Below are 15,426 nucleotides of genomic sequence, written 5' to 3' on the forward strand. Positions count from 1 at the left end.
CATTCAATCAGAGAACGCTTTGCATTCTTTCAGAATATGTAAAGCATTCCCTGAATGGCACCCATGTTTTATGGCTAAAACTTTTGTGTTCACAATATAGAAGGGCCACTCAGCATTGGACCCCAAAGCAAGTGGAGAGCAGCGTCTACTTGAGTGGTTCAAGATTCCATGAGGATACCATAGTTATGGTTTATACATAGTCACATCGGTTTAATGTATGTTATACAATATCCATACCTGGAATTCCTCTTTAAGTATCAGTGTTCCAGTAAACTGCATTTCCTTTATCTTTTAAAGCAGTGGTGCTCACTTATGGTCCTCAAGCGGATATCTTCCAATGTCCTGTTACTTTGTTCTTCTTTTTCACAAATGCAAATTTTTCATCGTACAAAATTTTCATTTTCTGGATCCTACGGCATAGCATATCCATTTGTATATAATTATCATAAAATACTAATTTCAAAGCATAAAATACTACTAGATTTGCAGATCATAATTGGTTTTGCAATAGAATTCTGTGCAGATCCTTCAGATTTAGCCAACATTTTCTAGAAGATACGGCTGCTGTGTATTTTCAGCCCTGAATATGCAGCTGTCTTGTTAACTGCTTTAGAGCATATAGAAGATGTCACTAACAGTTGTGTGCACTAAAAATGCTGACAAAAGCTGACAATGCCTTTGTATGCATTACACATATTCCTAAATGTCACAATGCATCACTATTCTAATTTTACAATTCACTTCAGGGTCCTAAGACAAAGACATCTATATCCATTAAACATGAGGACATGGTTTAGATGATGACTTTGTACAGGATACATATACTGTATATATTTACAGTGTGTGTATATATGTATGTGTGTGTGTGTGTATATTTTATATATATATATATATATATATATATATATATATATATGTGTATATATATATATATATATATATATATATATATATATATATATATATATATATATAATTAGAAAATGTATGTGAACCCCTTGGAATTAGCTAGTTTTCTGCAGTAATTTGCCATAAAATGTGATCTGATGCTCATCTAACTCACAACAATAGACAAACACAATGTGCCTAAGCCGATAACACACAAACAATTCTAATTTCTCATGTCCTTATGGACCACTCCCATTAAACATTCAAAGTACTAGAGAAAAAAGTAAGTAAACCCTTGGAGTTAATAGCTGGTCTAACCTTCTTTAGCAGCAATTACTTCAAGCAAGCGATTTTGATAGCTCCTGGATCAGACCTGCACAACGTTTAGGAGTAATTTTAAAATTTTCCAGTTCTTTGGAAGTCATTCTACAGCATCCTTATGGGGTTAAGGTCTGGGCTCTTAAGGGCAATACATGCAAAGATTTAGATAAAATCGATCAAAATTTATTGAACATAAATACAAAAAATAAACCTATATTAAAAAAGTTGATGGAGCAAAGAAGCTCTTAGTACAACAATTATTATGACAAACAACATAATGCAGAAGACCCCATGTGGAGGGAAAATCCAATGCGTATATAAATAAATATTTATATAGTGGGCACCGTTTCTGCTTTGGGATCATATCTACCTATCCCGCGGTCCTACAGAAAAATGGTGATAGTCCGGATGATGACGTCTTACAACTTTTTGGATATACATATATATGCTATCTGGCAAAGCATTGTTATATTTCTTACTGGAGGAAGGATGTTTTTGGATTCATCTTCTCCCTGTGGTCAGTGGTAGTAATGTAGCATCTGCATATGTGTGCAATGTGATTTCATATGTTCAAATGTAGATATACAAATGATGTAATCATTGTTATTCTCCATTATAGAGGTGGGAATACTCCCTGATGAAGAATAGAACTACAAGTTCATATCATATTTTGAAATGCGTTGGATTTTCCCTCCACATGGGGTCTTCTGCACTATGTTGTTTGTCATAACAATTGTTGTACTAAGAGCTTCTTTGCTCCATCAACTTTTTAATACATGTTTATTTTTTGTATTTATGTTCAATAAATTTTAATCGATTTTATCTAAATCTTTGAATTCATTGCCCTTAAAATCCCACCCAGAGGAGAAATCTCTTTTTATGTACTGTGCAATTATGGGATGGTGGCAATCATTACCTCACACGGTTTGAGATATTTAAAGGTCTGGGCTCTGACTGGACCACAGGATATTTTGGTAAACTTGTAAATGAATTTTCCCCTTGATAATGGCAAGTGGTCCAGGCCCTGAGGCAGTGAAGCAAGCCCAAATCATGATGTTCCCTCCACCATCACACTGTTGGGATGATATTTTTATGTTGGTAAGCTGTGCCCTTTTTGCGGACATAGTGGTGAGTTTTCTTCCTAACTTTTGTTTTGTTCAGTCCACTAAACATTTTCCCAGTAGTGTTATGGTTTGCCAAAGTACTCTTTGGCTAATTTCAGGCGTGTAGCAATTTTTCTTTTTTTTTTGTGGGAGAGCAGTGGATTTCTTCATGGTGTTCTGCCATGGACACCTGGCCTGTTCAAAAGACTTACATATGGTAGACACGTGAACGGGGATGTTTGCCAGTTTCAGTGATGTCTTCAAGCATTTTAGCTGTTACTCGTGGGTTCTTCTTTACCTCATTGAGAATACTGTGTTGTGCCCTGGGAGTTATCTTGGCTGGGCACCAACTTCTAGAGAGAGTAGCCACAGTACTAAACTCTCTCCATTTATAGACAGTTTGTCTAACTGTTGACTGATAGATTCATAAGCACTTTGAGATTGCTTTGTATCCCTTTCCAGCCTTATGAATATCAATCACTCTTGATTGTATGTCTTCAGAGAGCTCCTTTTTGCTTCGCATAGTTCACACATCAGCTGACGCTTCTTATGAACAGCAATCTGCAGGTGGCCCATGTAAGTGTATAGCAACACAGCAGCTGCACAGACACTGCTGCTCATCCTAATTTGACAGGAGTATGTGTGAGCAGCCCCATACACAGACACGGCCCAGTACCTGTGTGAATGAAACCTAAAATATAGTGGTCTTTTAATGCGTAAGCACTTTGAGATTGTTTTGTAATATCAATTTCCAGCAGTATGCAGATCAACTACTCTTGAAAGTATGTCTTTAGAGAGCTCCTTTTTGCAATGCAGGGTTCACATCAGCTTATGCATTTTATGAACAACAATCTTAAAAGGTTTGAATATCTTATCAATCAAAGTAGCTCTAAACCATACCTCCAAACTACTTCTTCCAGCACTGTGGATGTTTGAGTGTGTTCAATAAAGATGCAATAAATAGAACTTTGTTTTTATCAACTTAAGCACATTTGTATCTGTCTATTGTTATGACTTAGATGAGGATCAGACCACATTTTATGGCAAATTACTACAGAAAACTAGTTATTTCCAATGGGTTCACATACTTTTTCTTGGCAATGTATATTATTGCATTATCATCCTATGATTCATAAGCTTCTATATAACTTTAAACCTTAAACTGGCCATACATTAGTAGAATTTCATACAAACACTCATACGAAAATTCTCATCAGAGCATTCTTAAAATGTTTTTTCTTGCCAGCATTGAGTTAGCTAATTTTGTTTTGGACTCTTGTATCATGGAGTGAACACGTTGAATGGTGGTCTTGGAAGTTTACGCCACAATACTGTCCCTATATAATGCACGTTTGTTGAGATTATATAGCTGGCTCTGATGTTAACTTTGAAAAGTGATTGTTTGCAATTAAGGGGAACCTGTGTTCATTTTGAATACTCAATCATGTTTGAAGGAAGTTTTAAAAAAATGGATTTTTGCTACCGCGTTTGGTTGATTTAAGTGATTGCACCTTTATGTTATTTACGAAAATTCATTTTATAAAGTAAACATTCACTTTTCTACTTGAACAACATCTATTTCTTCCAATAGTTCCAATAGTTACATTACATCAGTCTTTTAACATGCAAACATTACATTTTTTGGTAACGTTAAAGCAGTATTAATCCCGAAAACAAAATTTTTTTTTTCAAAAACTGTCACTGTGTTTTTATTACCGTTTGATACTTTTTTGGTGAATGGGTAGGGGTACAATGTAACCCATACTTATTTACATAGGGGGGCGGGATCTGGGTGCTTCCAGATTCTGATCAACCCCCTGCCCTCATACCCCCACATCCACCAGCCTGGTTGTGGGGGTATGAGGGCAGGGGGTTGATCAGAATCTGGAAGCACCCAGATCCCGCCCCCCTATGGGCCCTTATGGGGACAAGGTGCTTTTGAGGCGGGGATACAGAGCCCCTCCTGCCTCAAAACACCCCCCCCCATGTTGAGGGCAGGTGGTATGGTTCAGGCTTGTCCCCCCCCCCTTTTTCCTGACCTGCAGGGCTGCATGCTCGGGGGGGGGGGGGGCAGGTATGCATTGGGGGGACCCTACGCTGTTTTGTTTTATCATTATTAATTGCTGCCATGTTTTTTGTAAAATTTAGGTGTCAGTGGGGCACTCGAGCCGAGTCACAGCTCTCTAAGTCCATTTAGATGTGGAGCTGCGACCCAGTTCCACCCCCCTCTCTCTCTCCTGATTGGCTGACTGATGTTGAGTGACAGCAGCAGGAGCCAATTGCGCTGTGCTGCTGTCTCAGTCAATGAGGAGGGGAGTCCAGGGCAGCTAAGACACTCCTGCAACATCGCTGGATAGAGATAGGCTCAGGTAAGTATTAGAGAGGCAGAGGGGGGCTGCGCCCACAGAAGGTGCATTAAGATGAGAAAAACCTTTTGCCCTTACAATCCCTTTAGGAATCTAGCATATTAGTGCCTTGAAAACATACCTGGAGTTGCCCCTTTCTTATTACATTTTTCTTCTAAGAACTCCAGGGCTGGTGTGAATGTTGCCTAACTGGACGAGAGTATTGTAGCTGTTGGGGGCATCATTATTATTATCTCAGATTTATAAATCATCAACGGTTTGTGCTGCACTTTATAAATTAAAGAGAGACAGTAAGCTCTGACAAGTAAGGTCCTCCTAACCTTTTTGTCTTGAATTCAGTTGCATCCATACGATCTACAAGACTAGGCAAGTGATACAATGAGGAAGGGTGGCCGTGGTGGCTCTGGTAAAGATAGTTTATGAATTAAATAAATCATTTATATATTGTAGAAATTTTAGAATCCCTTACGTTTGAGACTAAGTCGTGGTAGAGCAAGACTTGGTATTTGGGGTGTGCAGAAATCATTCCTTAGACCAAATTCCATATACACTAAATTGGACTTGTGGCCTGAATCTCAGTACATTAACTCTTTTATTGCCAGGTCCGGACTTGCAGAACTGCTTGCAGCTGGCCTGGCTTATATCATAACTGTTTAGCAGACTCTGCTGAACAAAACCATAGCTCTGATCAGCGAATCACATTCTGCTGATCAGAGCTATTACCCCAAAAATGTGCCCCCCCCCCCGCCACTGCCGCCGCTGCTACACTGACATGTATCCTGGTTTACCCTAAATAACACCACTTCCCCACCTAACTAATCCCTACAGCACCTCTATCTATCTCTCTACACTAGCCCCTCCACACCCCGGCACTGATCCTGACCCCCCACCCCCCCCAACATGATCCTCCCCTGCAGCTTGCGGCTTCCCTCCTCTGCCCTCCTGTTGGCTTATATGCTGCAGGGGAGGCAGAGAAAGGAAAAATAATCACCTACATGGGGGGGCTGGAACTCTGACCCCCCCCCTGTAGTGCCCCTCCATCGCCAATCTCTGGGGACCTCTCCCCGCAGTGCAGCCGGCTGGCTTTCTTTTCCCACATCCCGCCGGCGTATGTGCTGCAGGATATTATGGAAAATATTTTTTACATTTGGGGAGGTGGCACTCTGACCCCCCCTGTAGTGCACCACAGTGTATGAATGAATGGGAGCTGCTATGCAGAGGCTTCCATCCATTCATAAATATTGCAGCTGAGCCTGCAGAGCAAGGGACTGAACTCTTTAGTCCTTTTCTCTGTCTAAAAAAGAGACATTAGAGGTCTGTTTAGACCCCTGATGTCTCTCCAAAGCCCCCCTACCCCCCCAAAAAAAAAAAATTAAAAAATGTGATTGTATCTGTAAAAATAAAAATCGCAGTAAGGCCCCAGACAGAGGGTTGTTTTATATCTGATCATATCCGATCTGGTAGCAGTGGTGGCTGGTGCTAAACTTTTGGGGGGACAGCAAACAAACCCGTCCCCCCAGTTCCGCACTCAATCCTCCACGATCCCCCCCGCACTCACTCCTCCACGGCACGGTCTCCCTGCACTCACTCCTCCACGGCACGGCCCCTCCGCACTTATCCCTCCATGGCACGGTCTCCCCACACTCACCCCTCCACGGCATGGTCCCCCCGCACTCACCCCTCCATGGCATGGCCCCCCCGCACTCACCCCTCCACAGCACGGTCCCCCTGCACTCACCCCTCCAGGGCGCGGTCCCACCGGACCCACCCCCCACGGCGCGGTCCCCCCACGGCACGGTCCCCCCACACCCACCTCCCCCATGGCACGGTCCCCCCACACCCACCCCCCCCACGGCACGGTCCCCCACACTCAGCCCCTCCGCAACTTCTTCTCTGCCTCCTCACCGCCTGTTTTAACCCCATTTTTTGCCGGCAAATGTGCCGCAACTGCATGATGCAGTTTAAGGGTGTTTGCGGTGCTTCTCCATTCATTTGAATGTGTAGAGTTCGGGAGGTGGCATTGCTACAATTCGGTTCGATTTTGCCATGGGCACAAAGCATTGCAGCCCCAGTATGTAATCACCTCCATCCACTGCCTATTGCAGTTTGCAGGGTGTGGTTGGTGGGTGGCAGAAATGCAGCTCAATCGTGTATTTTTGTTGCCCCCGCCCCAACCGTAGATCGAAACAAAGCCCAAGGCCTTGTTCACGGACATACTACTACAGGGTCAAGTTTAGCTGCAGAGGAATGCACAGGTATTCCGTGCAACCCCATGCAGGCAGTCCCATTGATGTCAATTGGGACACAGAAGCTGCATGGGAATGCACAGGTGTTCCGTGCATTCCTGTGCAGGCAGTCCCATTCATGTCAATTGAGATGCAGCAGCTGCAAGGACACAGCCACTGCTCCCAACTTGACATCCATCTGGGTGCAGGTCCCTGAACTCACACTGTCTGTGTTTGGGTCTATGGATCTACACCCGCATGGATGTCAGATCTGTCCTTGCAGCTGCTGCATCCCAATTAACATTAATAGGACTGTCCGCACAGGGACGCACAGAATACCTGTGCATCCCTGTGCAGGTAAACACAGCCCTCCATGGGCGTACGCTTTAGCACACCCCGCTGAACGAGGTCTTAGTAGGAATTTAGCAGGAATTATGTATTATATTGTGTTTGTGTGCAAATAAGGATTTTAGTGTTTTTTTTTTTTGTTTTTTTTTGTGGTTTGATAAACATTTGCCCAAAAATCCCTGGGCCCTAACAGTCAGTAGCACCTTTTTATTCTACTGACCATTTGCTTTCAGAAAATATATGATTTGGGGGTCTTTTACAAACTCAGAAAGCTGTAAGTGAAAAATCAAAACCTTCCAGAAATGTTTGGGTACGTTCGATTTTCACCATTTTGTAATAAGGCGCAATCTAAAATGTAACTCAACACAGGTTGTGTTTATATTTAGTTGGCGTTTAGCAGGCATTTAGTAAAATTTGCTGTGTTTTTATCTGCTAATAATGATTTTAGCGTACTTTTTGCAACAATATTGTTTGATAAACATTTGTGCAAATATTGCAGAGCCTAAAAATTAGTAGCACCTTCTTTTTATTCTACAGGTCATGTGCTTTCAGAAAATATATGGTTTGAGGGGGAAGGGTTTTTTTTTTACAAATTCTTTAAGCTGTAAAGGAAAAACTAAAACCTTACATTTTGTAGAGAAATTTGTATGTTTACATTTTTGCGTACATTCGATTTTCGCCATTTCACAAAAAGATGCAATTTAAAATTTACAAATATTTGTTATTTACTAACTCAATACAGGTAAAGCTTTTATATTTAGTAGGAATTTAGCAGGAATTTTGCAAAATTAGCTGTTTTTATCTGCTAATAATGGTTTTATTGTATTTTTTGCGAAAATATTGATTTGATTTGTGCAAATATCACTGGGTCTTAAAAATCAATAGCACCTTCTTTTTATTCTAAAGGTCATGTGCTTTCAGAAAATATATGGTTTGGGGAGGGGGGGGGTCTTTTACAAATTCTTAAATCTGTAAGGGAAAAATATAAACCTTCAGTTTTGTAGAGAAATTTGGATATTTACATTTTTGCATACGTTCTATTTTCACCATTTTGCCAAAAGAGGCAATGTAAAAAAATTCCAAATGTTCATTATTTATTAACTCCATACAGGTTAAGCTTTTATATTTAGGAGGGATTTAGCAGGAATTTTGTAAAATTAGCTGTGATTTTATCTGATAATAATGGTTTTAATGTATTTTTAGCAAAAATATTGTTTGATAAACACTTGTGCAAATATCGTGGGGCCTTATAAATCAGTAGCACCTTCCTTTTGTTCTACAGGTCATGTGCTTTAAGAAAATATATGGTTTGGGGGTCTTTTACAAATTCTTAAAGTTGTAAGGAAAAAATGAAAACCTCCAGGTTTGTAGAGAAATTTGGATATTTACACTTTTGTGTCTGTTCGATTTTCACCATTTCGCAAAAAGGCACAATTTAAAAGTTACAAATATTTGTCATTTCTTAGCTCAATACAGGTTAAGCTTTTATATTTAGTAGAAATGTTATAAAATTTGCTGTGTTTTATGTGCAAATAAAGATTTTTAGCAAAAATATTGTTTTGATAAATATCGTGGGGGCTTTAAAAATCAGTAGCACCTTCTTTTTGTTCTACTGGTCCTGTGCTTTCAGAAAATATATAGTTTGGGGGGACTTGCAATAATGGTCTGGCCAACTGAGTTTAAAAGTGGAGCGGAGGGCTGGCAGCGAAAGGGTTAAGGGATATGGATGACCAGTGATAGGCTATTGCTGGGGGTTTCTCACAGGCATACCAGTGGAAGTACACTGGCAATAATGTCTATGTAGAAGCAATGTGGCATGGTGTGAGACTCTCCAGATGACCTGGTGGCCATATACAAACAGTGGTAGCACTAGGCAGGCATTTTTTGCACATAATAATAATAAGTGTGTGTGACTGTGTTGGGTAGACTGTGAGAACATCTAGTGCAAAATGAAGTTGTGAAGTATATAAGTTTCATACAGGCATCAAAATTCTTCTTTGCTTACCTATGGTGATGATAGCACAGTGTCTTCCAATAAATATGTAGAACACTCACTGTCCCCTGTAATGTAAATACATAAAAAAAGTTATGTGTTTTTTACATTTCTTGTCAATTTTGATATTGACGTTCCCTACTTTGCAATGCATTGTCTTCCTGCAAGAAAATGCACATTACAAGGGCCAAGAAGGGAAGGAAAGGGAACGATGCCCAAGAAATCATACAGATATGCAAAAAAAGTAAAATTTAAAGATTTTATTAAGCATGTTAAAAACATTCCCAGAAATGGGAGTTAGTGAAAAAGAAGAAACCCATGTAACACAGAACAACAAGAGCTTTACAATATTTTGGCATATCAGGATCTGATCCCAATAGTCCTCGTCCGAGAAACTAGCGCATTTCGACCTAATCCATCTTCCTCAGGGGGATAATGGACGTTGATATCACATTGGAGTTTCTAAAGATATAACCTATATTAAAAAAAATATACAAACAAAATAGATAAAACATATCCTGTATTGAAAAAAGAAGCCATACCTTACAAAAACAAGGACTAGTCCAAAGAACATTATACTCAGGGTCCATCCACAAGATGGAAGACAATGGAATTGCCCTGTATCCACAGTACTGGGTCCCGAGCACAAGAGATTAGAAACAGCAACCTAAATATTGCACTTGGAAAAAATCTAATGGTTAAAAATATATAGAGAAAAAATTATAAATATGCCATCAATCGTATACAGTATCAGTGCTAGGAAAGGTGCTACTAAGTGGTCCAAATAGTCTAAATACCTGTATGTAGGGTCCAGTGTTTTTTATATGCTTATAGAGAATCACTGCGGGGACGCTCTAGGTGCATGGGGTGTCCCTGTAGAATCGTGGGGAAAACACAATCTCAGTTTGTCCCCAAAGGGGGCAGACTCTACCTAAAGTACAAAACCAAAAACCTTTAAAAAAGTCACCTAGTCATATATAAATAATTACATAGGTGAATCTATTAAATAAAATGCAAGACAAGACTCACAGGCTCTTTAGCAGTAAAAATCAGGCAATATAAAATGTAATAAGTCAGTCGGTATCATCTACCAGGAAGAAGATAACATCCATGATGACAAAAAAGCTGATGGGATTCTTATCTTCAAACAAACCATATTTTATTTCCAACCCTGATGACAAGTTATTTTTAAAGTAAAACTATAGCACTGTTAAAAATACATCACCCTTAGGTATTCTGCATATATCGCAGGGGATTTTATCAAATGTTATACTTTTAGGTCATCTTAATGGGTTTTTTAAAAATGTATACAGTGGGGAACATAATTATTTGATCCCCTGCAGATATTGTAAGTTTGCCCACTTACAAATAAATGAAGGGTCTATAATTTTTATCATGTGGGGTTTAATCACTTGAAAGCCGGGGCTACAGGAGAAGCACCTTTTGTCTATTCTTCCATGTTTGGTTGGTGGGTTACATATCATAGCTCAGGGTAGTTCCAACTGTGCTCATGCGCAGTGTGCTCTCCTCTTCTTTAGCTGAGTTCAGGAGGAGCACTAGTACTTACTATTTAGAGCACATGGAATTACATTGTGGTATTTAGGGAAACTTGCTGAAGGTGAACTAGCACATTAAAAAATATATTGTTAGATAACATTATAAAGAAACACCGAAGAACACAAAAATATTTGATTAAGAACTGTCAAAGGTAAAATAACAAAATTTGCATTTTTTTCCCATTTGTCAGTTGTAATGGAAAACAGTATTTATTTGTAAAATGTTTGGGCAAATTCATCATATAATTATTGCTAAAATTAGCTTTAGCAACTAACCTCTGGTCTTGAAGGATTTCATTTACTTCATATTAAATCTTAAAGTAAATGTTTTTTTTTTTCAACTGTGCTTATTTTATAGTTCTTCTTGCAATTTAACACACATGCCTGGCTACACCTATTTACCTATTTATGTATAACCGAGCTTGTATTGGTGGAGCAATGAGACCCAAAAAAATGGAAAATTAAATGTTTTGTTAACATGTCCTTTTCAAGCTTGCACTGACATAGATCGATTCATTGTAGGTACAAGAAGACACAAGAAACCCTGAGCCAAGCTGGGATAAAAGCATCTGCTGCAATAACTAATGTTGGAAGTGCAATTGGCAAGAAGCTAGGAGATATGAGGTACTTTCATTTTGCATATTTTATATTACTAATGTATTAATATTGTAGCTATCTTTAAGGCTCCGTTCACATGTTAGCGTATGGATCGCGGGCAGAACCGCCGCGGTTCCGCCCGCGATCTGGTGATTATTGCAAATCGCGGGACGTCTGTGCGTTGCCCGTTGTTTTGCAATAGACCCCCAAACGCTGAGCGATGTTGCCGCGATTTCTGCCTGCCGAATCGCGGTAACATCGCGCAAAAAAAAAAATTGCGGGACGCATTACGACCAAGAAAGTACAAGAGCTTCTTTGGAGCATAATGCGTCCCGCGATTTTTTTTTGCGCTATGTTACCGCGATTCAGCAGGCGGAAATCGTGGCAACATCGCTCAGCGTTTGGGGGGCTATTGCAAATCAACGGGCAACGCACAGGCGTCCCGCGATTTGCAATAATCTCCGGATCGCGGGCGGAACCGCGGCGGTTCTGCCCGTGATCCATACGCTGACATGTGAACGGAGCCTAAAGATAGCATTGTTGAATATACCAACAGTTTTTCATTTTAATGCTAAACCATGACCAAAAAAAATAATAATAAACAAAATGGGCCCCCTTGATCTTTTTGCCATAATGTGCAAATTTGCACAGCATATTTATATATTTTGGCACAATAACCTGCAAAGCAATCCCCTCCAGTGCTGTGATATCCACACTGCCTCCATCACCAGAGCTTCCATCTTCATCCAGTCTTCTGGGTTCAGAGTCTCCGGCCATCTTGATTGATCATGCTGGGGTGACGTAACTCCTGCACAGGAGATACATATGGCAAGATTATACACTAAGCTCTGTATGTATCGCTCAGTGTACACTCCGAAAAAAAAAATCAGTGTCTCTTATGTCATAAAATGCATACCTGTCAGAGTTTATAAAAAAAAAAGTGGTTCACTTCTGCTTTAACCTCCCTGGCGGTATGATTGTTTCTGATTTTAGCTGAAAGTGGTACCATTATTTTGCATGTAATTCTTAAGAACAAGCAGCCCAAAACCAACTATTTACATATGATTCTTTTTTTACTGTGCGTTCTTCTTTATAACATCTCGGGTATGATAAAGTTTGAAACACAAAATCATAAATTATAATATAATAAATAACTATAAATAAGTTAAAGTATGTATGTGTGTATATATACATATATATATATATACTGCATGTGGTGGAAACTGGCCCTTTAAAGTAGAACTAAACCCTCCTTGTCCTTTTCTGTTTGATGAGGAATGTAACTGTTGTCTTGAACCATTAAATCAATGGGTTTAGTTCCGTTTTTCGATTTGCTGCTATTCAGGAGCCCTGGGCTTCAGCAAAATGGCAGCCTCCAGCAAGAAGAAACAGGACAATGCTGAAGGCAATTTACAGCAGACACAAATTTTGGTAGCATAATTATTAATGTGGAATGTATGTTCCTTGCTAAAGAAGTTTCTATTTTTATTTTTATTTTTTATCAAGTTGTTATGGGTAAAGTTCCGCTTTATTGCAGGAAATGCATTAAGGTAAAAAACGTCCTGTCTTTACAACCACTTTAATGACACCTAATACAGTGCCTTGCGAAAGTATTCGGCCTCCTTGAACTTTGCGACCTTTTGCCACATTTCAGGCTTCAAACATAAAGATATAAAACTGTAATTTTTTGTGAAGAATCAACAACAAGTGGGACACAATCATTAAGTGGAACGAAATTTATTGGATATTTCAAACTTTAACAAATAAAAAACTGAAAAATTGGGCGTGCAAAACTATTCAGCCCCTTTACTTTCAGTGCAGCAAACTCTCTCCAGAAGTTCAGTGAGGATCTCTGAATGATCCAATGTTCACCTAAATGACTAATGATGATAAATATAATCCACCTGTGTGTACTCAAGTCTCTGTATAAATGGACCTGCACTGTGATAGTCTCAGAGGTCCGTTTAAAGCGCAGAGAGCATCATGAAGAACAAGGAACACACCAGTCAGGTCTGAGATACTGTTGTGGAGAAGTTTAAAGCTGGATTTGGATACAAAAAGATTTCCCAAGCTTTAAACATCCCAAGGAGCACTGTACAAGCGATAATATTGAAATGGAAGGAGTATCAGACCACTGCAAACCTACGAAGACCTGGCCATCCCTCTAAACTTTCAGCTCATACAAGGAGAAGACTGATCAGAGATGCATCCAAGAGGCCCATGATCACTCTGGACGAACTGCAGAGATCTACAGCTAAGTTGCGAGACTCTGTCCATAGGACAACAATCAGTCGTATACTCCACAAATCTGGCCTTTATGGAAGAGCGGCAAGAAGAAAGCCATTTCTTAAAGATTTCCATAAAAAGTGTTGTTTAAAGTTTGCCACAAGCCACCTGGGAGACACACCAAACATGTGGAAAAAGGTGCTCTGGTCAAATGAAACCAAAATCGAACTTTTTGGCAACAATACAAAACGTTATGTTTGGCGTAAAAGCAACACAGCTCATCACCCTGAACACACCATCCCCACTGTCAAACATGGTGGTGGCAGCATCATGGTTTGGGCCTGCTTTTCTTCAGCAGGGACAGGGAAGATGGTTAAAAATGATGGGAAGATGGATGGAGCCAAATACAGGACCATTCTGGAAGAAAACCTGTTGGAGTCTGCAAAAGACCTGAGACTGGGACGGAGATTTGTCTTCCAACAAGACAATGATCCAAAACATAAAGCAAAATCTACAATGGAATGGTTCACAAATATCCAGGTGTTAGAATGGCCAAGTCAAAGTCCAGACCTGAATCCAATTGAGAATCAGCGGAAAGAACTGAAAACTGCTGTTCACAAACGCTCTCCATCCAACCTCACTGAGCTCGAGCTGTTTTGCAAGGAGAAATGGGCAAAAATTTCAGTCTCTCGATGTGCAAAACTGATAGAGACATACCCCAAGCGACTTACAGCTGTAATCGCAGCAAAAGGTGGTGCTACAAAGTATTAACTTAAGGGGGCTGTATAATTTTGCACTCCCAATTTTTCAGTTTTTTATTTGTTAAAAAAGTTTGAAATATCCAATAAATTTCGTTCCACTTCATGATTGTGTCCCACTTGTTGTTGATTCTTCACAAAAAATTACAGTTTTATATCTTTTTGTTTGAAGCCTGAAATGTGGCAAAAGGTCTCAAAGTTCAAGGGGGCCGAATACTTTTGCAAGGCACTGTACATCAGTGGTCGGCTTGTAGCCCTCGTAGCCCTCGTTCACATTGAAAGCAGCTTTGAAATCGTACGATTTCATCTGAACTCACACGATTTCAGAGTTGCATTTCAGTCCGACTTTGGGGGCAACTTGAAAGACGTCTGTGTGGGTTCATGCACAGATGGCTATTGAAGTTGCCCCCGAAATTGCCAAAGTTGCCGCAAAATCAGCGTCGCCCTTATTGGGACTGTGCCATTACCAGCAATAGGCTGCTATATGTCATGCGATTTGACCTGCCAAATCACATGTCAAATCGCGCCGATGTGACTGGGGGCATATAGTGAGTGTACACACCCTGAGGTGCCTTGATCGTCTTCACCTTCTGTTGGGTTTTCATTTTCCAATGGAAGGGATTAATGGTTCCTCAGTACCCAAGAACTGTTCATGGTTTTGAGAGCAACCTACTGATTATCCTTCACCTTTACAGGGACAGAAGTGGTCCCCTCACACATTGGTATACCACTTTTGTAGGTTTGAAATACTAAACTGATGAAGAGGGCATACTACCCTGCACCCTTTACCATATTGGTACTTCTTGTACTCAACCTGCTTCTTGTAAACAAGGAACATTCCTTTTTTAATTTCTTATGCTTTTTCAGCAAGGTAGAGCAGTGCAGCAGGCTTATGATTATCTTTTCTTTTTAACATTGGTACTAGTCCCATTCAACTGTATAACAAGTATCTATTATGCCGAAAGAGAGAGCAGATAGGTAGGATGGAACCTGCTTATCTGTGAACGTTTAGGATGGACAGCTTATCTGTAAATAAAATATAATC

General features: G+C 40.0%; 1 protein-coding gene across 4 annotated transcripts in view; it reads left to right on the forward strand.

The window, feature by feature from the left end:
* TPD52L1 (TPD52 like 1) overlaps positions 1-15,426 on the forward strand; it is a 144,651-nt gene that overhangs the window by 102,361 nt on the left and 26,864 nt on the right. For all 4 annotated transcript variants that reach the window (XM_082249351.1, XM_082249352.1, XM_082249353.1 and 1 more), the window contains exon 4: positions 11,323-11,424. In XM_082249351.1, coding sequence (XP_082105477.1) covers positions 11,323-11,424 — 102 coding nt within the window. The remainder of the gene's footprint in view (positions 1-11,322; positions 11,425-15,426) is intronic.

Source organism: Pelophylax lessonae (assembly GCF_965119305.1).
Source record: "Pelophylax lessonae genome assembly, chromosome: 3".
Lineage (NCBI taxonomy): Eukaryota > Metazoa > Chordata > Amphibia > Anura > Ranidae > Pelophylax > Pelophylax lessonae.